Raw genomic sequence first — 27,350 nt, forward strand, 5'->3', positions numbered from 1 at the left:
TTAAAAAAGAAAATAAAAATAAAAATCGTGTAACTTAACAAATTTACAATCTTAATCATTCATATACATGATAAACTAAGGTTTACTCAAATGTTACTCTCGTTATTGTTATTTTTGGATTAATTTCTAGCAGAATAATAATCCCAGGGCAGCTTTAAAGAAAGGAGTACGAGATACCTCAATATGAGACGTACGTTTGGATAAATGATGAATCCCGAATAAAGGTCACAATTCCAATTTCCAACTAAGTCGTAGCCCTAAAGATAAAACATGAGACTACGAAACCCCTGCCTCCTCTCAAAATTACTATCAGCACAACCAAACAAACACTGATTCAAAAAAATCTCTGTAACTGAACCGTAACAAGCAATGTAATGAACTGTTAAAAAAAGATTTCAACTCAATAAGGATTATATGCACTCTAACTTAGAAAGCGCTTAATACAACAACTTATAACCTAACAACATCCTGGAGGCAATCATAGAAGTGAGCGATACTAATCTTCTCTTTGCCAGAAAAGATGGCTTCTGCAGATCCACCATGCTCCCCTTGCGCTGCCATCTCGATCAACATGTATAGTTTCCTGATAGGCATCTGAGAACGAAAATTGAACACAAAAGTACAGAGTCAGAATAAGTACCAAAAACATCATGCCATCAATGTTCTTTGCCAATCACTGCTTTCCAATAGAAAAATTTGTGCAAATTAAATTAATAGTATACAAACAATTTAATTCCCTGACAGTAACTAAATTGAGCACCTTCATTTTGAAAGAGTGGACGAGAGTAAAAATAAAATAAACAAAACCTCATCTATAACTGGAGAAATATTATCAGTCAAAAGACCAATAGCTATTCTACTAGTAATCTGTAATTGGTACACGGAGAAGCACAAATTAACGAAAAAAGGATGGTCCCTTCCAAACAAAATTATTGGAGTTCCCTTGTTTTACAAATCAGGAAAAACTAGCACGTGACAATTAAAAGAATGAAGCGCATAAAAGAGCAATTATACATACATCATTCAACGCCTCTGCAGCAGAATCAATATCTTCATCAGTAAACACATTCAACTGTTCTAGGACCTGTAATTTTAGAAAAGAAAAGGAGAAGCTTAACATTTATTTTGAACTGCAATGTTTACAAGAGGCACAATTTAGCATATAATCTCAAGAAACAAATTAAACTGTACATTTAATGATAACAAGTGATACAATCACTTAAATTTCATCAGATGAAACAACTGATCTGTTATCAAGAGAACAAAAAAGCACGAAAAATAACAGGAAACGTTCATAAGGTACAAGTCAATAGCATGCAATTAGCCCATGAGCCTGATATTACCACTATGTAAAGAGCAAATATGTTTACCTTCTTTGCATCCGTTGTGTTCAAGGTAGGAATATGGTAAGTAACAGAGAAGGTATCACAAAATCCAATTGATTCCAAGAAATCTAGTTCACTTGTTGTGCCAATAACCATGAGTTTTTTCCCCTGTCAACATGAGTAGAAATGCACATTAGTCATAGTAAGATTTAGGTAGCATCATCAACACAAACTATTTATACCTAACATTTCAAACTTTTCATTGGTGATATTGACCATGTGGAGATGAACTCTCAACAGTTATAAGAAACATGCAGCTAGCATAAATTGCAGAAAAAAATACAAACATTAAAACATCCCAAATACCCAAGGTGTTGAAGATTGAAAACCTAGTTCTCGTCTTACACAAATAATTTGAATTCAATATTTGCTCCTGGAGACAGGAGAGCAATTTGACGACAAAGAGATCGGCCACCTTTACATTAAGATGTAAAATATAATTATCAAAATTTTCATTTGACATTTTGGAAATCGAATGATAGATTTTGGTTAGCCCACTAACAACGTAAAGTAGCATGCCAGTATATCTTCACCCACCCACCCACTGAATCCAGATTTATTCCTGTCAGTTCTGCTTTTGAACTTATAACAGATATGCTTCAGAAAGGAACTGAAAGAACAAGGATGAACACAAACCTTTGGAGGAAGCCGTTTGAGCAGAACCAGCAGTGTCTGAGAAATCAAGTTTGAAAATCGAGGACCAATGGGCACATACTCCAATAATCTAGATCAATGAACAAGGAAACAATTAATATTATTCATTAAGGAGGAATTACCGGAAAGGATGATCAAATAAAAATCACAAATCTTACCTCTCAATGTCATCAAGAATGATGACACTCAATGGTGACTTGTATGCATCCTCAAAAACCTATCAGAAACCATTAGACCTTAGAATTTATGTCATACAGCCAACTAGCTAGGGAGATACAGAAAAGACTATTATATCAATGTAATTGTTAATGGACTAAAGATAATTGAAAGTCAAAAGCATGTACTTGACTTTTGACTTAGTAAAATCTCACTCGTAAGGTCAGTAACAGAGTCTTCAGAAACTATATACACTCAGTACTCAATAGATTCAAAAGAAAGGCTAAAAAAAATATTAGTTATGGCAAACCTTAATAATCTGTGCACATTTGGTGCTCTCATGTAGACCAATCATTGATTCAGCTGAAACCTAACCAAATTCAGAAGATGAATTACATGTGGCCATAATTATAAAGTCAAAAGACTCAAAAGCAATGCACATCTCTGGAGTAATATACAAGATAAGAAGAGAACTTACTATCTTGACGTATGGGAAGTCGCTGTCGATACCAACAGTAGCTGAAAGTGCAGTTTTACCACTATGACAACAAAGTAAGTTAGAAACAATCCATTATAAAGGTCATATTGAGATGAAAATCCATACACGGCATACCTGCCACGGGAACCTTCCAGGAGACAAGTGACAAGTGGGCTTCCTTTACTCACTTTAACTTGCTCCACAAGTAGCATTGCTCTTTGATAAATGTGCTTATGTCGATCACCACACTCAACCATGCCATGGAGTCTATAAACCAAATAACAAATATATGTTAACAGTAACATGGCAAACTTGCTGGTTTCCACAATACTTCCAGATAGACTTAGATTTGAATTTTGCTACATTCATCATAAATCTAAATAACTACTTATGAAAACAAGTAAAACATTATTAGGCATCAAAGTTGCATAAACATTTGTGATAAACAATCCAAGGGACCTCCACAAACTCCGTCTGCAAGAAACTCGCCAACACCTTTCCAGCATCAATTTACTGGTCTGTTTGGGTAAATATCTTAATTAAGCACTTAAATAAGTACTGATCATGTAAACACTTATGTACAAGTTTTTATAATCAAAGAAAAAATAGGATTAAATTGATTTCATACAAGTTGTAAGTTGTTTTCATAAGCTATCCTGTGGAACTTACTGAAATAGCTTAAAACAACTTTTGGACATATCTTTTAAGTTTTTTTCATAAGCTCTCCAAAACACTTACACAAGTGCTTCTTTCATACGATAAATCCAAATACGTTGTAAATAAACTTTTCTAAATGTACCCTAGTGTTTCACATTCAAATAATTAGAAGTTGCAGACAATAATATTTCATATTTATGATGCTTCGTTTTATTTTAGTTGGGTAAGAGGCTGCATAGTCTTTTTGCTATAATAATGTTGCACTTGCCCACAACCGTGTTCTTCATGCAAGAACAAGGCATATGGAAATTGATCTGTTTTTTTTGCCCAAGAGAAAGTTCTGGCCAAGCACCTTGTTGTTCCATATGTACCTGCTCTGGATCAATGGGCTGATGCCCTCACCACCAAGCCACTGTCACCGACATGGTTTCTATACTAAGAGGCAAACTCAATGTGCTTGAGGGGGGGGGGGGGGGGAGAGTATTGTAAATAGATGCAGTTATTCAACTGCAGTCTCAGGTAGTTAGTATTCTGTTAGGTTAGTTGTGACTGCTGAGTCTATAAATACACAAGTGTGAGCTACTGTTAAAGCTGGTTAATAAGAATTAGTAACTTTTCCTCTTTCATTTTCTATCTCTCTAAGTTCTCTAAGAATCTGATAACTCTTAATCCTTGTGACTAAAAGTAGTACCTGCATCTTTCAAGATCATCAGTTGAAGCTCCAAATGCGGAAGTAACTTCGTGGAGTGCATTCAAAAAGTCATCCATTGTAACCTTAATGTTCTCTTCCTCCACTGGCTTAGTGAGATCCTCTAGACTCAATTGTCTATTTAAAGCATATGAGACAGCACTTTTCACAACACCTTCAAGTTCTGCACCACTGTAGTTTTTCGTTCGAGCAGCTGCAGAAGAGAAGAAAAAGCAAACCCAGAGTAAAACATCCCATGAACTTCATAGTTCAATCCATGTGATTCAGATAATTTATTTTTCCAACTTCTGTTAAAATGAAAAAATAATCTTGCCATCGGTATTTTACAGATTATGCTTCATCTACATTGGCATGATATCAAAATAACTGATTATGAATAATAACTTTCTTGGTATCTTATGCCTGCCTTCAACCAGTAATCATATCATCATGTTACAAACTGAACCCATTAACCAAAAGTGTGTCGACTAATTATCAAATAGGACCATAATTAGTCCACTGTCCAATTACAGATCAAATGGTGTCATCAAAGGACAAGAATGCATTTATGTTTTGTGATTACCTTTTTGGCCTCTTGAGCATATGTTTGTCATACTCCTAACCTAAAACCAAATAGTTACTAAGATATAGTGGAACTGATTCCAAAATCTTTTAAGGATTAATAATGATTCTATAATTATAAATCAATTCTTATCTCATAAATATTTAACTAAAAATTATTTTAACAAAGGAAGCTATTTAGTCAGCTTGTACTTTTTCAGTTTATGCTTGAACACATAACTTCCTTACTTTTTTCACATTTTACTAAACAATATTTAAATTGCTATAAAACCAAATTTTAGACAAACTAGTTTTGATTTCTATGAAGCGCACACACTTTGAGAAAGTGACAGTCTCCATGTTAGATGCATAATGTCACACAACTAAATATGCAAAAAGAAATTGGACACCTTGCATTGTTGAATCTCAATATACAATGTCAAGGTCTGTGTTACTGCTGCGTTCAGTTTGTCCATGCTTAGGCGATTTCAAAACCAATTCAAAGGTAAAATTTACACAACTTTATAAACTGCTTGGAACTAGAACAGATGTGAACTAGTATTTAATTTGCCAGATTCCCCCTTCAAGTTTCATATGATAAAACTATCAAATAAAAGAGCTTATGATAGATCATGAATAATATCCACTAATAAAGAAATATTTTTGCTAATGCAAATAAGAAGCATAATATGCTACTTTTTTATTACTTTCATAATTTCATTTCATCAAAAAAGTAAACTTATACATATGTAAGACAAGACTAGGCATCATATAACACATACCAAGCTCTTGAAGGTTCACATCAGCAGCTAGAAAAGAATTCTCTTTCATTTTGTTAGTATGAATTTGAAGAATTTGCAATCGACCATTTTCATCAGGAAGGCTTATCTCAACCTGGACTTCCAACCTCCCTGGTCTACATGACACAAGTAGATGATAAATGACTAAAAGATAAGCACCACTTATGCAGATAGCTACTACACAAATCAATTACAGGTGTTACAATTAAGCAATAGAATTGAGCACATTAATAGGTAGTAGTTTTGGCCATTAATGAGACATAGTTACTAAAAATAGAACAGAGTTGCTAGGTCAATACAAAGGCCAAGTATCATGCTATGGAAGCAGCAACCAATGAGCTTGGGGTTAAAGCAATTGCTTTAACAGCTCAAGTTGTGAGACATTAAGGAAATGAAACTGATTTGTGACAACTCAACTGCATTTACTTATTGCTTCTAACCCAATATTTCATGAAAGGACTGAACACAAAGTGATTGACAATATTTTGTCAAAATTTCTTTTTTAAAGGCAAGATCGTCACTAAATTTGTCAACTGCAACAACTAGTTAGCTGAGGCCTCTGGTTGACTTTATTTATAAGCTTAGTACATATGACATACATACGTGTAAACTAAAATATTAGCAATAGTGTTTGAATTAGTCATACGTGTCGAGAGAAATATTAGCTAATACTGGCCTGAAGTTTATTAATGCTGATTAGCTTTAATTTAGGACATTATTCCTCTTCCAATTAATATTGTAAGTAATATAACTATATAAATGTGTAAAGTAAAATAACCAATCAATTTTCCTCACTCTCTCCAAATTCTGTAATAAGCAATCAGAGTGCAGTAGATTGGATAACAACTATAATAGATATTGTTGACCGTCAACATTTGTTTTTTTTTGGAAGGCAGAAGATATATATATTATTAATCAGAAAAACAGCAGCACCAGAGGTACTGCTGGTGACATATACATAAGTACAAGACAACTATTATAACACCCTCCAATACAAGATATGAAAAAGAAAAAACCAACATTGACCCCACCACATAGGCTAGATGTGTCCAACCCATACTAACCAAAATATTCCACAAGGTTGGAAGACCAGTGATTAAAAGACCGTCAACATTTATATTTTCCATGGAAAGTATATTCAAAGATCTAGAAAAGGGAAAAGATATAGAGACCTTAAGAGAGCTTCATCAAGCATGTCCTTTCTGTTAGTCATTCCAATAAGTAAAACATTATTTAGTGACTCCACACCATCTATCTGCAAACCATGCAAATAGTCTTTATAGGTTTACTGATATGACTACTGTAGGAACATTTTCTCTTTTTTTATAAAAAAAATATATATATATTCAACACCTTTACTAACCTTAGTAAGAAGCTGATTTACAATACTATCATGAACTCCAGTACCATCTCGAGTTGAACCTCTTGACTGCACAACACATGAAGAGGAACATATAGTGATTATAGAACCAGGCAATTCAATCACTATTCAATGCTCATGATTACTCAAAAAACTACATGCAGCCCCAGATTTAAATGTCATCATATTCCCCTTTAATCATACTTATGCGCTTCCTCATATAAGCCAAGATGAACAAAATTTTTCCACTAGTTAAGTACATCAAAACAAAATGAACTTTAAAAAACTATTATTGATCAATGACCAAATAAATAAAGTTTAAGCTGCCACTAAAATATAAAGATTCCACTGGTTAAGGCGAACTCAATTGTTGCTAATAAACTGTAATCAACAAATTGACAATAGCAACACAACTGATGATCCATGTTGTTGTTGAAAAACCTCATACCTTGCAAATAGCATCAATTTCATCAAAGATTATAACATGCAAATCACTTTCATCCCCTGGAAAACAGTGAACAACAAAAGTGAATTATATGAAATTTTGACTTAAGGAATATGCAATGTGTATATATCCATCACCTCGGGTCCTCTGATCCTGTTCAGCATCAGCAAAAAGGTCTCTCACATTCTTTTCAGTTTCACCAACAAATTTGCTCAAAACTTCAGGGCCATTTACAATCTAATACAAGTTGTAGAAAAGAAAAATTAAGATCACAAAAGATAATTACCAACTACCAACCTACAGAAAGGTCAGACTTTCCATATACAAAATTTGAAGCTATTCAAGCATGTCAGTTAGTTAAAGAATCTGAAACAGGACAAAAAGTAAAAATGGCAAAATAATAGTACGTATAGAAGGCATAAATGCAGTGTGAGAATTGATAATATGTTAGGAGAAAGTTATGCCCACCCCAATAAAACTCCCACAAGTCACAAAATCACATTCATAAAAATAGAGAAGAGTGGACTACAAGCAATGAGATTCAAATTCAATACTTTCAAATCAAGCACAAATTCTTTATCAATAACATATGAATGATTTCTTTGATAACACATGAAAACAATCATGATGTAAAATTTAAATTAAGAAGATAGTAGATCTATAAAGTAACAAACAGCAAAAACAAAAGCATGCAATTACTAGACCACTATTAACAATAACTAGGAGACTAAATGATATTAATTAAATGGAAGAAATTACAATTATCTTATCTCTATTAACTGTTGCTGATAGCATACATAATAATTTCATATAAATGTACTTGTTCAAATTTATTATACAAGAATAAGGAGTCATTTCCAAACCTTGGGTTCCTTCCCATTCAAAATTTTTCCAATTTGGCGTGCCATAAGTGTCTTTCCAGTTCCAGGAGGCCCATAAAGAAGCATGCCCTTCACATGCTTGATTCCTAATCTGAAAGCTCAGAGGCTTTCAAGTAAGAACATGATATACTATAAAAACAGCAAATTAAATGAACCACAGTATCCAATTTATTACTTAGATGTCACATGGGGTGGGAAAACACGAGAGGCAAAAGCTCTTCGAAATATATCTGCAAATTCTGCACTCAGGCCACCAATACCCAGTGACTGAAGGTTAAATTCTTTCTGCTTGAAAATGTTGCTAGTGGCACCCTCTCGTTGATTGACAATCTGCAAATCACAACATAAACCAGTAAATATATGTAAGGAAAATTGCAATCAGTAGAGTACAGTCAAAAGTTTTCATACAATATCATTTACTTAACAATGTATTGGCTATTATCTTACAAGGAGTATATAAAATAATAACCAATTCTAAGTAACTGGATTTAGCTTTCTAAATGACACACAGAAGATATTAAAAAAGTTATGTCAATATTAACATCAAGACTAGCTGAACATTCACCAAATCCCACTCAGTGAAATCTATTTAACTATACAATGCAGAAAATTTGCATCTGGGTAGATTTTACAATTTTATTGTAGATAAGCTGATCCAATAACTTTGTGGTGTCAAAATTCCTTGGCTGCTAAATTCGTGGTGGTTCTCAGTTCTACAGGGGTGAGGCATCTATAAAGATGATGCAGACTGGAGTAAGCTTTGATAGGCTTGAGACATGTATGGGGGGCAGCCATCTTTCTGCTTCCTACTTTCTATCACTATCTGTTTGTGACATAGCTATTCCTATTCTTAGAATTTACTTTCATATACCAGAAGCCAATATGAGAATTCTGTCTTCCCTCACTTGCCCTCAGAATTGTAGGCAGGAAAAAAAAATGGTGTTTCTTAAACCTGAATTGTTTTATTTGTATTTCTGTTATGCAATAATAGGTTAGTTAGGCTGTTAGAGATTGCATTTCTAACTATTGGTAACAGCTTATCCTGTTTATAGGTTCAGAATTAGTCACAATAACAGGTTCCAGAGACCACTTTCTACCAATTCTCTCATAGTTTTTCCTCATTTTCTCCTAGAAAGTAGAATCAGAAAATGATATTCCTCTTGGCCGTGGAAAAGTTCAGTGTTAACTATTAGCATAAAATGGAATACTTTTAGTCATATCAAATCCATCCATCATATTTTTTAACTGTTCCTACAAATGGCTTTAAATTTTCTTTAATTCGTTTTCCACTTGAAAAAATTCATTTCACAAAAATTATGTCTGGCCTGAAAGTTAAGTGGTTTTGCTGTCAAAGAGTAGTGGCGCAAGAAGAGAGAGCTAGGATTCCATATCCCATCAGACACTTCTCTGGTTATATCTGTAAGTTTGGGAATTTAGAATGCACACACAATTATGTGGTTTATTTACTACAGTCAGAGTAGATAATATCAAAGCAATCTATATTAGTTCACATGTGAAAAAAGGTGTGTCAGGCTGCCCTGCTATTTCTTTGTTTGTATTGATTTTGTCTAGATACAAGACTCTATTAGTGGCTTAGTGGCTTACTTAAAAGTGGAATCAGACAAATTATCAGTAGTTTCCTAGAAGTGAATGAGCATTGAGTTGCATAACATTATGTTATGTGTCACCAAACACACCCCCTCAAGGCTGCAATTAAGGCAGCCCACATAAAGGCCGAAACTAAAGTGGGCTAGGGGTGACCACAATTAAAGTGGCTTTCCAACATAGTGTCTTTCTATGGCAATGGCACCACTACAATGCTGATTCTGCATTTTGATCTTGGGAAGCCAAGATCTTGATAATTACTCAAGGTTAGAATTTAAGGTATGTAATTAGCTTAGTGTAAGTAATTTAAATGCAGCGTATTTGAAATTTTTGTTCCATCGTTGTGATTCACTTTTGAAGTTAAGGGTTCGTTACCTTTTTTTACTGGCTAGTGAACTAGTTAAGCATCAAAGGATAGTTAAGCTATGTAAACATTCAGAATGTATCAAGAAAAAATCTGACCAAAACAAGGTAGATAGATGTCAAAAGCAAAATGGGAAACTCACCTTAATTCCACTATCACGTGATGTTTCAAAAACAATGTATGTGTCATCTGAAATCATCCCTCTTTCAAGAGAATTAGACTTTTCTTGGCCCTCAACAGCAGCATTACTGACAGTAAAGCTATAATTATTTCCGTGATACTCAAATAATACTTTCTGCCCCACAGTCATAACCTGCATAAAATAATACCGATTAAAAAATTAATCGGGAATGTAGTACATCAAACGAAAGGTGCCTGAAAGAGCTAATAGGGAGACCCAGGATAAAGAATGTTCCTAAGCTTCCTGAGAATTAGAAAATAATTTGACAAGTCATGGAAATAGTGAGATAATAGAAATGTTACGACAGAATAACATGCACTTACTTACAAAGGCTATCAGGTATTGTGAACAAGTTGAATTTCAAAATAATTGCAAAAATCGAATAAAAATAGTATATATTGAAGCTATGCAAAATAATACTACTATGAATTATATATAGTAACTTTCTGGGAAATGATAAACACCTATATATGCAAATAATAACAAAAGAATCTATGCAACAATCAGATAACATTCTCTTTTCTGTTTCCAGCAGTGATCAATCTAGACAAGAAGATTTTGAAATAAAACTCTGCAATTAGTATTATTAACATCTAGCAACCATACAACATTGTGTGTTCAAGTGCTATAATCAGAAAAGACAGCAGGCACGTTAATAGTCAAAAAGGAACCAATCAATGATAACTCAAAAACCACCACTATTAACCAAGTAAAAGACCCTACCTGGTTCATAAATCTCTTACGAAGTTGCTTAGCCAGTAGAACAGCATCAATCTACAAGACAAAGCAACAGCAACAACAATATTAAATGCCAAACCACCCTAATGATCAACAAATTGATGACAACACAACACAATGAGCACTTGTTCAAATCAACATACCTGCTCACTCTTACTCCCCTTTTTAACAAATTCCAATTCAAGAGTTAGCAGTGCGAGGTTGAAATCTTCAGGCGGCACAAATCTTAAGCAGCAGAAGGAAGAAAATCAAATCAAATCATGAGAAAATAACAAAAAGGGGGAAATCAATACTCAATACTAAAAGACCAATCGGAAAAAACACAAATCAAAACAAACTAACCGGCTCACTTGTACGGAATCACCGGAAGAAACTTTGGCACACCGGCGTTGAACGGCATTCAACGCAATCTGACCGCTGCCTATGGTGTCATGAGCAGTATCTCTCAGTTAAGGCCACAAAAAGAATCATCAATGATTCGATCATCAATCCAATTAAACCACGCAATAATTTCCACTATTCGGCATTTGCATATATATAATTAATAAGAACAAATTATTAACAAGTAAGTAATTCTACGCTACGCAATCGTTAAATAAGAAAGGAAATGCAATATAGATTGAAGAGAGAGAAAAAAAAAAGGAGGCGAGGAAGGATATGAGAGAGATAAGACGAAGGAATCGGCGACGGCGGCGAGGTAGAGGTTATTGTGGCCAGGGACGGCGAAATTGCGGAGATCGGAGGGGGAACAGAAGGCGAGGTTGGTGAGGGCGAGGTCGCTCGCGGGCGTGTTGGTAACTCTCATGCTGGACGCAGAGGAAGACGAAGACGATAACCCGAACCGACTCGCCATTGTTTTGTTTGTTGTTTTTCTCGCAGATCTTGCTTGTTGCAGATCACACCACAATAGCAATGGCGCGGAAGAGTGAGATGAAATGTCTATATTTCTCTTTTTTCTTGACCTGGCTATAAACACGACTTACGAGCTAAGCAATGATTTACTTTACAAATTCTTCTGTTGCCAAATAACATGTGAGATTTTTATTACATGGCAGTGAATGTTGTTGAGATGATGTATGTTCATGCAAGAAAGAATAAAATAAGAAATGGTTATGTACCTAAAAAGTAAAGATAACAAAATATAGATTAAGATAATTTAGACATATACAAATAAAGTCATAAAGACAATAGTTAATAGTTAGATTGGTAGAGTAAAAATGAGAATATAAAGATCAAAAATTATGTTTGAGGATATCATTGAGGAAAATCATATGCTAAATAATATTTTCAAAACTTTGAACTTTTAATGGGATTGAGTAATACATGTAATGAACTAAGATAAGATTTATTGTTGTTGTGAGATTTTATTATATTATCAAATCCATTATTATCTTATCAAATAATGAATTGTGAAATATCATAATATTGTTTATTATTGACTTTTGTGATGCGTGTCTTAAAAATATACATGTAGATGAATCATTAATTAGTTGATAATATTAAAGTATTTATATTCATATATTTATATTAATAAAAAACTATACATTAATATTAATATTGTAAAATAGTAAAATACTTTTATATTATTGTTTAATCACAAACAATCATGTATAATAAATTTGTTGATTTTGATAATAAATAACTTAAAAGCTATAAACAATAATTTATGATTGAATGATATTGTAATTATTTTATACTATTAATTTAGCATAACTATTAAACTCTATTATCAAAATTAAACTAGTGTTAATAATAATAATAATAATAATGTTTTTCAGAAACTATATTTCTTTTATTTGATCTACTTGTTTGGCCTCTCTACAGGCATGAGAGATGTGAAGTTACCATGAGCATCTTCTCCATTTTTAAAGGGAGTGTTGATTTATGACATCTTAAAACTACTAAATTAACTGTCATCAAGGAATCGCTCTCAATTCACATGTTGTTGAAACCATTTGACGAAGGAATCTTCATCATATAAAGAATACCCATATAGCTCTGGCATCAAGTTATTTTAGATCCTAGATTCCTTTGAAAACCTATGATCCATTACCCATCATGACATACATGCCTTTGCATATGTTACACTTATGTCATTTCCCTTGACTAACTCCTCAGTTTCCATATAACCTTTCCAAAATATCACTTGTCTACCATTGGCAATAACCCACTGTTTTCCTTTGTTTATCCAATGCAACTTATTTTGAATGACCCTATACACCTCAAAGCAATTCTTCGTATTCTTTGCCACAAGTATAAGAGTGTATCAACATTTTTTTTTGTTCCTAAGAACTTTTACCCAAAGAGCATAAACTTTTGCCATTTTGTGTTTTTGTATTGGGAACTAGCAGAAGATGAAAATGCATTTTCGTTATGCATTTGGGGGGATGCATTCCCAATATAAAATGGTAATGAGTTTTCGTTTTGTATCATCAATTAAAACAAAATAGAAACATGCTTTTGTTTTGTATTAAAAGCACACACACCCAATGCATAATAGAAACTCGTTTTTGTCTTGTGTGTTTACCAACGGAAAAGTGTTTTCACGAGAAGTATTTTTGTGGGAAAAAAAAGTAGAACAGGTAACATACTTAGCAATAAAGAAGGTGCCATTAATTCAGCCTTCTACACATTTGATTTGAGTTCAAGGCCCATTTTAAACATCCAAACTAGCCCACGTATCTTTTCACAGAAGTTGTAGATTTCTTTTCCTAATGTACAATGAATATAAAAATCAAACATATAGCTCGAATTATGGTAAAAATACAAAAAATGTTATCAAAATGCAAAAAAAGCTATCAAAATACTTCAAACGTCAATTTAGCTCAATGACTCAAATTAGTGTGAAGGCCAACCAATTAAGACTAAAGAGTCACTAATAAGGTAATTAACTAATTATTATCTATAACTATTATAATGACAATTATCTCATTTGGTGTACATATTTATTATTCTCAATTTATCATTAACTATTTTTTCCATTACTACCTATCGGGGAAAAAAATAATCATTCTTAAAATGTGAACAACATACTTAACTATCTCACTATCACACGAACCACAATTATTTATTAAATAACGAGGCACGATTGTTATTGGATAGTCACAGGAAGAGAGGATGATTTATCATAAGAATTAGACAAGTCACATGTCCAAATCTTCTTAGAGTGGGATACTAAAAGTGCTCTTTTAAGTCTGAAAACTTTCTCACTAAATTTCAATCCTACCAAAAAAGAAAAAAAATCAGACAAGATAAAAGAGATAATAAAAAATGATGGTTGTCAATAAGATATTTTCTCTGTTTGTATATCCAAAAATTAAGACTCTGATTGCAAAAAATAAAATAAAATTGTGCAAGGCATTAATGGTAAATGTCCCCTTCCCAGCTGGACGAAGTGAACATATTGGAACTCAAACCTCCAACTCTAATACGAAGTCCAAATGGACCACCAGAAAGCTTAAAGATGGACATAAAAAAAAGTTTTTCTTAGAAGCTCGAGTAGTTGATATGTAGTTTTTTTTCCCTAAAAGCAGAACTCAGCCATTTCGAGTTCGACATGCATTGTGACGTTTGTTGGTTTATAATTGTGGACCCTGGACAGCTAGCTCATTGCTTCAAGAGGCAAATCTTATCCTTTACAAAATTATCTATGTTGTCCCATGCAATTATTTATTCATTAGATTGGATCAACCTGCTATAATACTGTGAAGATATTATACTATAATTATATTATAGGTACCTTGTCCAAAAAAAAACAGTTTCACCGCTTATGGGTAAACCTTGTGAATATTCGTACATTTATGATTGCGTAAGAGTTGGAGTTGGGAATTTGTTCCTCCTCTTCTATTCCCTTAATGTCTTCAAAGGAAAAGATTTTTCACTCAATCCGTCTGCAACTGCGTATTTAACAGCAACTACAAAGTTTTTAATTTTTAAGGTCTCTACAACCATAACACACCGTAATTGCGGTTACATTTATCTGCAATATCAAATATCACAACAAAACTACCACCACGACTTGCATGAGACATTTGATTTCTACAAATTAAACAGACCAATTGTCTAAGTCCATGTTCAATCATCTTGGTCGGATTGATATGTTGTTCACTTCAAGCAACAAGTGCCCAAAATTTTGAGCTAGGCAAGTGAAATTGTAACCATAAGTGGGTCTTACAGGTACCAAGTTTGTTTTTTTAAAACTGTAGCATGGCATAGAATAGGGTGCAGTACAATACAACATCTTCGATAGTCGTATAGAGTGACAATCTGAAAAATGAGCTCTGATATATTGCAGTAAATGTTGAAGAACACCAGTTATTTTACCCTAACATTGCTCAATCTATCTCGTTCTCAGAGCTTACACCCGTGTTTCTTTACAAATTATACAATGGGACAATAGATAATAACAATCCAATTACTTGCTTAGAAGACAATAAGACACAGAAGGAAGCAACAAAACAGAAAAATTGAGATTCTGTTCAATGATTTGTTTGCTTGCATCTCTTGCCTTCTCAACCTGGGGCTATTATTATTACTTCCCCCCAGGTGATAAGAATTTGGATAGTTGTATAAATTTTCTGAGTTGCCAAAGACTCTGGCATAAAGCATCTCTCCAAACATCCCAACCACAAGGTGGGGGAATCCTGGTGCCACCATGTTGGCACCAGGATTCAGCATTTGTGATGATGATTCATCCTCATCTTGGTACAAAGGAGGGTTGAAATGCTGATTCTGATAAGGGTTGCGATATGGAAGTTGTTGAGCACTTTGAGATGATGTTGACATGAGAGATTGAGCACCCAAAGCAGGTGGTCTTGGTGGTATAAAACTGCCTCTATAGGATGATGCCTTTCCATCACGGTCACTATGAGCTATGCCCTGGCCACGGCCATAGAGAGGAACCATTGTGGTGTGGCATATGTCATCCTTGCAAACAGGGCATTGAGGGTGCTCATCTGGTGCAAGAGAAGCACTTTGGACATGGAGCCACTTGTAGATGCAGGGCCAGCAGTATAGGTGGCCACAAAGGGTGACCACTGGTTCATGTGCAAAATCTAAGCAGATGTTGCAATCAAAACACCCATCAAGGTTTTCTGTCACTGTCATGGGGCTCGGGCTCGGGCTGGGGCTGGTTTTCCATTCCTGCGAAAGGTAGTGCTCTAAGGCCATGTATTAATGAACCCTTCTTGGAATTTTGGTTACTTGTCCTTGTCCAGCACTGATCTGAGTACTCAAGAGATCAATTGATCCACCAAAACAATTTAATACACAAAATCAAAAGAAATGTCAAGGGTCATTAAGTTCATATAATGCTTGTTTTTTTTTTTTGGTCATATAGTGCTTGTTTGGAAATGCAGTAAATCAAGATAAAATTATGGTAGTTATAAAGCTACTTTTTAGTATAATGAAAAATTATGATAGTGGTGGTTTTTGGATCTCACTGCCAATTTAAACACAAATATAAAATATTCAATACATATTTCCTTTTTCTTTTATTACTTTGTCTATTTTTTTCATTTTTTCTTCACATGACTTGTTATATTTATTATTTCCCCTCTCCCTTCATTTCCATAGATGTAAGTTTATCACTCTCTTCATAGCTGCACTCAACGTAAAAGAAACAAGAAAAGTTATAATTATCTACTCACTTCTACCTTCATTATCTTTTCATTTCTCTCTTTCTTTTCTATCACAATACTTATTAAAATTCTCATTCTCTTTTGTCTCAGTCCACCCCAAATTCCCAATCCAGCTCAAAATAGGTGGACGTTAATTAGCACTCAAGAAACAAAGAACAGGACATTAAATTAAAGTATTAATAAATTGGTATTCCACCATGCCTATTGCCTGATAAAGCAAGAAAAAGAAAAACCAACATAGCAGAGAGAGAGCATCGTATGACTTCAATTATTAAGAATCAGTCACTCCCGAAATCTAATGCAATTAATTATCCACAAAGGGCATTAAACCAGATCTCCACCTCAATATCCATGACCAAGTACAAAACTGCAAAATAAAACCCAACAATACAAAAGCATAATAACAAATTTCATATATATGTTTCTTCTTGAGAGAGTTAAATAATACTTTTACTTCTAAAGTAATAAGTTTCTTTTTCTTATTTTGTCCATCAAAATGTAGGAATTCCCGTTAAAACTCAAACATATTTTATAACTTTAAGATTCGGTTTGGGAAAGTAAAATGAAATAAATAAATAAAATTAATTAAAGTAAAACGTAAAAGTGAAAAATTCAATCTAAATTTTAAAACATTCCACTCTTTTCTTTACTACTTTCCGCTTATCAAAACAGTTCCACATATCAGAATATATGTTAATTGCTAAACCAAACATACCATATATCAGAGAGAGAGAGAGAATTAAAAAATGATATAGCATATCACTTCATCTGTGTCTATGGCAGGGAAGGTCACTGTCATGACTCAGTAGACAATCAGAGTTAGGCGAAACATCAATTCCAAAACCAAAAACGCTCCCATCAGCATTCAAACTTAAATAAATAAACAAATAACGTTTCATAAACACAATAGTGATGATGTTGCTGGAACTTGGAACCAAGAGTTCTGTGATGAAGAATTGAAGATAGTACCCAGCGAGAGAATTCGTATTGCGATCCATAATAATAATAAATAAATAAATAAATAAACAGATCCAACAAATTGTGAAACTGCTCACATATCCATAAAAATTGGCACGTAACAATCGGCATAAAGCAACGAGACGGAAGAGGAAGCTACCATAACCATGCTTGAACAATGAAAATCCATAAGATTGATTTATCTCATGCATTTATTAGTAAGGAACAAATATTTGAATATTAAATGTAAAATTTGATAAGATCTAAAAAGACATACCCAAAGAGAGAGAGAGGAGGGTGCAGAGAGCGGCGAGTGGCTTTATTATCAGAGCGGAGGGAATTGATGCAGCGCGTTGTTTATATAGTTTTTATTTTTTACCCCAGTCACACGAAAACAAAGGTTAAATTATTTTTCCCCCTCACATTTATTATTTTAGTTCGAAGTCTTCTAATTATTCTTTATGGACAAATTATCAACATTGAGGATCAAAATATCCTTTTTTTTTAATTAGAGGATCAAATTAGATTGAAAAAAATAAAAGATTAAATCGATCAAAAATAATAAATTAAAAAACCTAAAAATTAATTTAACCAAATTAACAGTGTCAACATTGTAAATAGGTGATTTTATTAAGCTTTAAAATATTTTTCTGTAATATATTACTTTTTTTATTTTATTATCTGAGATTTTCAAATTGTTGTTAGTTATGTGAGAAACAATTAGAGTGTTATATTATTGGATTAAGTAATTATATAACAAGTTAATAAATTATTATGTTATCATTTAATATATTTAGACTAATGGAAGGTATCAAAAATAAAAATTTAAAAATATCAAATAATAAAATAAAATAAATATATTTTTTGGGTAATAAATTGAAAAAGTATATTAAAGGTATGAAAAAATATATTTAAGTCGTTTTATTATGACTTAATTATATTTCTCCTTCCAAAAGGTATATAATTTTGTTTCTAAATAATTTTGGCTTACATGATATTTTGATCCCTATAAAATATATTTTTTCTAGAAAAACAGGGTTTATAAAAAAATACTCAAATTTTTCTCACCTTCTCATATAAATAATTTTAATATTTTATTTTACATTTCACACGTTATATTTGTTATTAGCCTTAAAATTTGACTCTAATTATTTCAACTTATTATACTTTTATCTTTATATGTATACTTGATGTTCTTGATTGTTTATTCTTTTTAATCTATGTTATTTTATGTCTATATCTAAATTGAATTATAATTGATTTCTAGCCTTTATCAACTTTTAGTTATAGGTGTGATGTTCTCATACGGTGCAATAAGAACCTCTCATTTTCACTCTGAATTTCAAATGCTTTTGTTCTAATTTCTAAAAGCATTCAAAGAAACCCATGAGATCAAATCATGAAAATTTTCATATCTTTTATTTTGGGTCAAAGAAACTCATCTCCTTCCCTTCCCTGTAAAATCGTTTTCTTTCTTTAGTTCCTCTTTCCTTTGTAACCTTATCCAACTACGCTGTCAACACCAACACTCTTTTTCCTTCATTAATTATCTTCACTTCCTTATCTCCAACCAATTGGCTTTCCTAAAAGTTAAAGTGTGATACTCTCTATCCCAATATGTATATAAATAAATAATATATATAAAAAAATATCGGTAAACAAATTTATGTGGATAAAAAGTTCACATTTACTCCACTATTATCAATTAAAACTTATTAAAAATATATTCGGCTCAAAATAAGGCCGTCAAAATTTACAAAAATATTTTGTTAAATTAGTGAGATAAAATAAAATAAACTAACATCATGCAATTAATATAAAAACTTATGCCCCAATGTCATATCCTATCAGAGCATTGTGTCCCGACGTCTTTCAACACAAAGTTCCTTAAAGCAATTCACCTAGTCATCTGCTCTCCCGAATACAACGTTCAAGATCATCACAGGATCCAAACACAAACAACACACAAAAAGTGAGTTATCACATTCTTAACTAATAGAGAAGCAAGACAACTAGATATACATATCATATAAACAAGATAACTCACGCAATTTCACCACTTTGTCATTCAAAATTTACTTTTCAATCATCAATCACATTATACAAGAATCACACACTCCGATCAAGACATAATAATCCATCAATTTCATAATAAACAATTAGCAAGCGTATGCAACATTTATTCAAAGACTCAAGCCTATATGCAATGTGGTACCATGTCAGTGAAAAATTACACTAGGGCGCTTAGGAGTGCATAACAAGACGCACCACATAATGAGTATGTCAGGTCACTCTCACTAAGTAAAATCATAGGGAGACCAGTCAATGTTACGTTGTTTTGCAAGAATGCTCCAACCATGTGGGATTGGCACAGGCTTAAAGGAACACTCAAATCGGGTGACCCCCAAAGCCTACACTCCGAAGAGTCCGTCAGGACCTCTCCCTCCTGATTTAGGTCCAACCCCTAAAATAATTTTTGCATGCAGACACTCCTCATGAATTATGCAATACCCGCAACCTCACACTCGTGTTTTAAACATGTTTAACACAATTGCGCTACAATTTAACACTGGTTTCTAAATAGGAAACCTACATTTTTTCTTTAACACTAGTTCCTAAGTAGGAAACCTACATTTTTCCTGTAACACTGCACATTAACACTTTTCTCAAGATAACACTGGTTGGGTTATTGTACAATTCACAGCTTACAATACAAGTAATGTCACATCAAGTGTTAATCACACACTTATTTACAATCAAAACTCATTCACAATTTCACATCTCATAATGTCATAATCCATCATCACATGTTTATACGTATCTCACAAATTAACACATGTTCAACTTTGCACTTATACTTAATCTCAATAACAATACAATAATCTCAAAGCAACATGTTATTCCACAATTCATCATATATTTCATTTATAAACACTACCCATGAATTATACAATACTCACGACCTCACACTCGTATTTCAAACACGTTTAAGACATTGGGCTATAATTTAAGATTGGTTCCTAAATAAGAAACACACACTTTTCCTTTAACACTACGCATCAACACTCTTCTCAATATCAACATTGGTCGGGTTATTGTATAATTCACAGCTCACAACATAATTATTGTCACATAAGTGTTAAACACACACACTTATCCACAACCCAATATCATGCCCACAATTTAACATCTCATAATGTCACAATCAATCATCTCATGTTTACATGTATCTAGCAAATTGACACATTCCACTTTGTATTACTCAATCACCATAATAATATTATAATGTCATAATAATAATAATTTATTACACCTCACAGTTCATATACACATCACACAACAATCATATTTGCATGACACAAAACACACACACACACACACACATATATATAGTAAATCAAACTACATTATTTTTAATCAAAAGAGTTTTTATAACAATTAATTTAATATTACATCAAAAGAAATTACCACTAAGCATTAACCTTACAACTTTCTTTAATTTATTATTTTAGTATTACAATAAATATATACACAGAACATGTTGATCATCGTCGTGGAAAAAATTAGAACAAGATAATAATTCGTATAAAATAAGTCATTGAATAATATTATTTAGAATATAATTCACGTTAATAAAAAGAGATCAATTTTTTTAAGGGTTCACACTCAACACAAGAACACATCAATTTCAGAGCAATTTCTCATTGGGACATCAACTAATTCATCAAACATATATAATTCACAATTGTAATTATAAGGATAACATAAAAAATTACAGAAACACCCCAAAATCCATTCCAATTAATACTCTAACGATTCCTACACATGTTCTCACTAATCCCTAATTGTGAATAACTCATCTCTTGTCTCGATGTAGTCGCTCAAGTATTCTCTGTTATCAATTGTGGCATTTCTGGTGCTCTCTAAAGCTCATCCTTTGATTGCTCTATTAGGATTCTCAAACGTTAAAAAGAAGAAGGAATTGAAGCCTCTATTTCATGGTCCTACGTGTGATGCATATTTTTCCCTCCACAGACATTTTTTGCAAATCCCAACAGTGAAGACGTGCAAAGATTAATCGCGAATCACATATCAAAATTTCACGACAATCCAACGGTTAACGAATGTGAGATCGTGATTTTACAGAGACAGTTTTAGGTTTCTACAGGAAAATAAAAAGGGTTTTTCTCTTAGCTTCGACATGTTTTTGTAATTCTCATCGGTGAGAATGCTAGGAATTGAGTTGCGAACCTGATGTTTAAATTTCACGATGATCCGATGGTGAATGAGTTCGAGATTATCGTTTTTCTGAGATAGATTTGATGGTGTGCGGGAAAAGAGAGATTTTTGGGAGGAGAAGAAATGAAAACGAAATTGAGAGAAAGAGGAAGCATACCTAACACTATTTATAGTTAGGATACTCATAACCTATTATTCACCCAATTTATTTATTTTTATTATTTTATAAAAACAAATTCTATTTTATTTCTTATCAAATGAATATCTTTTTTATTTTCTCTTAAATCATTATTTTAATTAATAAATTTATTTCTTCTTATTTATTTAATTATAAAAACCTCATTATTTTTCTAAAACTCTATTTATTTTCAAATAACAATCCTTTTTAAATTAGTTTAAAAAAAATACACAAAGCCTCAAATTGAGGTTTATAGAATATGTTTAAAGACCAAATAATGTCAGATAGATGTACATTGGTCCCCTACATCTCAAATCAGTGCAGATCGATGCCCTATAACTCAAATTGGGGACTTTTGGTTCTCTCAATTGATAATCTAGATATGAAACAATAGAGTTATTGTGCATAATGTTTAAAAACACAGCTGTGCATTTCTAATATGTATAAAACATAGGAGCTGCGTATATTGTGTAACTATTAATTTTCTGTAATAGAGATTATTAGCAAGATTAAGTTTCTTATGTTTAGATAAGCGTACCTGTTGCATTTGTTTTAGCATCTTGATATAGATCTTCTTGTATTAGGGAGATTTTTGATTTTCTTTAACTTCGAGGTATGCCCTGTTTATTATTGTATCATTTTGGGTTTAATATAATTTACATTTTTCAAAAAACAAAAAATAGGAGCTGTGTATATTGTGTAACTATGGATAATTTCAAGTTAATTTCAACTTTTTAAACCAATTGTAACCGAACGTTGTTACAAGAAGGGGTACCAAAGAAATATTTTCAAACAGAGGGAGTCATTGTGTTATTCAAGTAAAACATAAGGGTGTTACTGTAATGTGTTTTTTTTATATATATGAATTATTTCATTAGTTAACCAATTTTTACAATATAAAACTTTTTTCTTCATTTTTCAAACCTATTTTTTATGACTTTATATCCTTGTTCTGGTATAAGAAACTTATACAACATGACTTCAACTTGTGAATTTTCTTTTGCATGCAAATTTTTCTTGTGAATTTTTTATGCACAATTTTTTTTATGAATTTTACAATTTCTTTTACAATATTTTCCTGCAAAATTTGCTGTGATTTTGTCAAAAATATAATTATTTCCTTAAATTTATTGTAAAATTCATAGATATTTTAGTTTTTTTTCGTATTCTCGTACAAATTTTGCTTTATATAAAAAATGCATAACATCTCTTGCAATATTTTTCAAAAAAATTTCAAGTTTTTTTTTTATTTAATAGCAAACATAGATATATAAGTAACGAAAAAAGAGAAATCTAAAAGAGTGTTATGAATAAACAAATATTTTAAAAGATATTTAATTAAAATAGTTATTAAATACCTAAAAATATCCATAAAAAATTATATTTAATTTATATATTCTCTTAATTATATTGCTCTCTACAAAAATTCTGATTCCACCGCTAGCTACTGACTACTGAGTGCTAACATTCATTGACAGAATTTAGTTGGTTCTCTTTATTGAGTCGATGTGCCTAGTTATATCAGAATTGGACCTTCAAGTCAAACTCAATAAATTTTCATAGTTCTCGTTGGCAAGGACAACAACACACGAATTTCCTTATGGAACAACATTGTAACCTCAAGTCCAGTTTCGTCTCATCATCTCTTTGACATTATTATTCAGCTAGGGCAGCACCATAGAGATGAAACCTAGCTAGCTTTTTTGACTCATAACTTCTAAACAACATCAAACTTACACTGCACAAGAACAAATGCTAAAAGGCGCGCTCTATATGAATTCTAAAGCTAAAGACAATCCATATCACATGGCTAGAAAATTTAGGGGAGGTAAATTATTCATGTATAAAGAGAATAAATCCCTCAAAGCCGACTAGAAGCTCCACTCTTCTGATTTTTGTTGCACATCCACAGAAAATACTCAACCCTAGCTATGCTCTCATCAATTGCTACTATATTATTATTTGATTCATGAGTATATGATGGTGTACGAATAAGTTAAATGAGCTTTTACTTGAATTTAATTTTTTTTGTTGGGGTTAGTTATTTGTCCTAGCCTTGAAATAACAACACTATTAAGAGTGTTTTTCATGAGGATTTAGTTTACTTTTAAAAAATATATGCTTTCTAGAATAGTTTGAGACCACTAAGTGGGTGAATTAATTGATGTGAGATTATTTCAACTTAATATGAGGTCTTTAGTTTAAATCCTGGATATGTAAATGTGTTAAATATTGAAGGGAAAGTTTTATCATCCATAATAATTTTATCTAACTCGAACAAAATTATCTTTGATAACTAAATTGTAAATTGTAAAGATTAAGAGTGTGTTTATGTCTACATTAAAGAAGATGCAATGCAAAAGCTAAAGATTAAGAGTGTGTTTATGTCTACATTCATGTAACTTCATTATTAATTTTTGCATTAGAAGTTAGAACATGCATGTTTTCGTTCGACGTGGTTTTAACGCGTTTTCAAACACTCTAATTCCTTGAAGAATTAAGTCGATCGACTTCTTTAAACAAATATTCTTTTATACATAGAAGTTTGATATATGATTGAACTCTCTGACTGTATGTTTAAGAAAGCATGGTTATATCTGCTATAACAATAATACTATATGATACCATGTTGTATTTTTTGACCAAGCGAACTTCCATGCTGCAAAAGTGCAGAGGAAATGATGCAATGCAGTGTATGCTTCTGTGTAAACAACCACTTGTCCAACCACATGAACAAGCTAACTCTATTCCGCGAGTGTTTATTTTTAAGTTACGTTGAATAATTGGGATATGTGTCTTATAAATTTATCTTATTTATATATTTATGTTAAAACATATATTTTAAATTAAAAATAAGAGAATTAATTGTTTAACGTCAAAACAAAATAAGGATTATCATTAAGAGTACGTTGATTACTTGACGCAAAATTATTTCTATTTAATTTGATAAGTATTATCAATTTTTAATTTTAAATATGTAACTGTATTAAATATATGAAAAAAAAATTGTATATAATAATTTTACTATATTTAACCATGGTTATCTCTAATGAAGGATGTTTGTGTTTTTTTAATATATAAAAGAAAAGAAAAAAAAGACTGTCTTCACCCTCTTTCGCAACTCCAAAAGCAACCATTTTAGATGCTAAAAGGGAAAAAAAGCAAACAAATCAAAGACAACCAACAAATTCCTTGAAGAAAAAGACAAAGCAGAAAGGATAAGTCAATAAATTAGATACGCGCGTATCCATAATTTAATTTGCAATATATATTGCCGTAAGTATATTATTTTCTATAGCAAGATTTATATTGACTCACAAGTGATGATATGTTTTGTTCTTAAAGAGCAATGCTATATGGTACCAAATATCACTCTGCGAATTTCATACAAAAAAGTGGTTATAAATAATTGGTTTAAATATATAAACTAAAGAATAAAAAAAGGAAAAGTTTGACGGAAATCACACACACAAAAAACCAGGTTTGGTTGCGTACAGCCGTAAAGTCTATGAGGGGGCTAGAAGCCATGGAAGCAACTTACGGGAAGCTACAGAGAAAACTGTAAATAGGTTGCAATAAATGACCATGAGAGAAGAGAGAAAAGTAACAGAGGAGGAGAGAGAAATTAATTTTTAAAAATAATAAGTAAAATTATTGTGATATTCTTAAATAAATTTATTAGAACAATAGAATGTATTGTGTTTTTCTGTCACACACACTTTCCAAGACAAAGTCAACTTAAATTTTCATGTCAACAGGATATTAAAAAAAATGGGCTAGAGTTCTTCAGAAGTTATAGCATACTTCTTCGATCTGTATCTCGTTATAAGATATAGCAGTTAACTAATTTTTATTAATTAAAAAATTAATTAATTTAATTATTAGCATTAAATTTATTTATAATTATAATGTTTTTTTTAAAGTTATCCTTGATTTTATTAGAAACCTATCATTTTCTCCAATTTTTATAGGAGAGAAAAAAAACAATTCATGGTATTTTAGTAAAATATAATTTATGCACAAGAGAAATGAAATAAAAGTCTTATAATAATAGATAAAAAAATTTGTTAATTATGTCTTATAAATAAAAATAAAGAGAGTAATATATTGGTCGACCACTTAAAATTAATTAATTATTAACATTACTATTAGGAATGTGCAGTTAGGTGCATGCAATGCATGAAGTAGTGAAGGATAAGTGATGGTGCATACGGGTCAATGTTGGATTAAGGAAAGATTAGGGGTTTTAATGGTATTCGTATGGTTGTTTTTTCAACATTGGCATGCATGGAATGTTGCATGAGATACGAGTAGAAAGAGAAGAGTTTTGTTTTGATTAGAGAAAGAAAAAATTTCATGGTGAGGTGTTGTATAGTTTGAATTTGTTACGGGTAAAAAGATTAGGGGTTTATTTTCTTGATTTTAATTTGGATAAATAGTTATTTTTGTTTCTTAATATATCAAATATTGATAAATTTATTCTTGAATATATCATTAAATTCTTTCATTAACAAGAAAAAAATTAATAAATTGATAGATTTGTGACATTTTTTATTTTTAGAAACTAAAATTTGAATTTTTATTTTTTAAGATGAATTTATTAACATTTTACACGTTCAAAGATAAAAATAATTATTAAAATTTCCGTCTAGAAAAATCTCATCTAATCATCTCTGTCAAGAAAAGAAAAATGAAGATATTCTTAAAATCTAGAGCACCTTAGTTTGACGGTAGATCAAGTGGTCCTCCATAATATACATGCGACAATTAATGAACATGAAATTGCAAGTGTACGAGAGATAAGTCTACCACATAAATTAAATACAGATACTGTCCAAGGTTGTTAGCCGCTGGGGCGTAGAATTCTTTTTTTTGCAATTTGCCATGCTAGTTCTATGCATACACTACACAATAATAATGCATGCCTTTTGAAATGTCCATGTTAATAACTACTTTGTATCCATCAAGTGACAATCTTGAAGTTATGGCTACTAAAAGTGACATTAATGTATTTACGTCAGACAAAAGAGGTCAATATTAAATAATGTTGGCCAAATTGATGCCAAAAAAAAAAAAAGACAAAACAAAGAAGTGATTGGTAGTCTCTCTACAATAGGCAAATTGACCAAAGTGAGTTCTTTTTAGAAACTTATTCCCAAAAGGGGTATATTTTAAAACTTTTATCGGAGGGGGTCAATTTTCAGAGGAATTTCACCCGTGGAGTTGGCGAGTTGGACACATGACAGTAGTTGGGGAAACTCGCCAGTGAAGATGGCGAGACACGGTTCACGTGACGGGTTCCGCCATTCGTAATGGAGATTGCCAGGGGATTCCTCATTCAATTTTAAACATTTTGACATATTATGGGCCTCAAACGGACATTC

General features: G+C 32.0%; 2 protein-coding genes across 4 annotated transcripts; both read right to left on the reverse strand.

The window, feature by feature from the left end:
- Nucleotides 1–174: 174 nt before the first annotated feature.
- On the reverse strand, nt 175–11,962 carry LOC114419537 (vesicle-fusing ATPase-like). Its single transcript, XM_028385231.1, has 21 exons — nt 11,613–11,962; nt 11,296–11,391; nt 11,097–11,178; nt 10,939–10,989; nt 10,177–10,347; nt 8,241–8,395; nt 8,048–8,156; nt 7,322–7,421; nt 7,188–7,243; nt 6,743–6,808; nt 6,552–6,634; nt 5,362–5,495; nt 4,022–4,232; nt 2,809–2,940; nt 2,674–2,734; nt 2,506–2,565; nt 2,198–2,256; nt 2,022–2,109; nt 1,371–1,493; nt 1,019–1,084; nt 175–594 (listed from the first exon to the last, which is right to left on the reverse strand). The coding sequence occupies exons 1-21, from the start codon at nt 11,804–11,806 to the stop codon at nt 451–453; spliced, it is 2,241 nt and encodes a 746-aa protein (XP_028241032.1). The 5' UTR covers nt 11,807–11,962; the 3' UTR covers nt 175–450.
- Nucleotides 11,963–15,212: 3,250 nt separating this feature from the next.
- LOC114419538 (E3 ubiquitin-protein ligase RMA1H1-like) lies at nt 15,213–17,925 on the reverse strand. 3 transcript variants are annotated; one of them, XM_028385233.1, is made up of 2 exons: nt 17,827–17,925; nt 15,213–16,171 (listed from the first exon to the last, which is right to left on the reverse strand). In XM_028385233.1, exon 2 carries the CDS (start codon nt 16,120–16,122, stop codon nt 15,376–15,378), a length of 747 nt encoding a protein of 248 aa, XP_028241034.1. In that variant the 5' UTR covers nt 16,123–16,171; nt 17,827–17,925; the 3' UTR covers nt 15,213–15,375. The 3 variants fall into 3 exon arrangements, with proteins under 3 accessions (XP_028241034.1, XP_028241033.1, XP_028241035.1); XM_028385232.1 differs by having other exon boundaries at nt 15,213–16,176; nt 17,827–17,901; XM_028385234.1 differs by lacking the exon at nt 17,827–17,925 and adding an exon at nt 16,856–17,820 and having other exon boundaries at nt 15,213–16,176.
- Nucleotides 17,926–27,350: the final 9,425 nt, after the last annotated feature.

This window comes from Glycine soja, chromosome 7 (assembly GCF_004193775.1).
Source record: "Glycine soja cultivar W05 chromosome 7, ASM419377v2, whole genome shotgun sequence".
NCBI classification, from domain to species: domain Eukaryota; kingdom Viridiplantae; phylum Streptophyta; class Magnoliopsida; order Fabales; family Fabaceae; genus Glycine; species Glycine soja.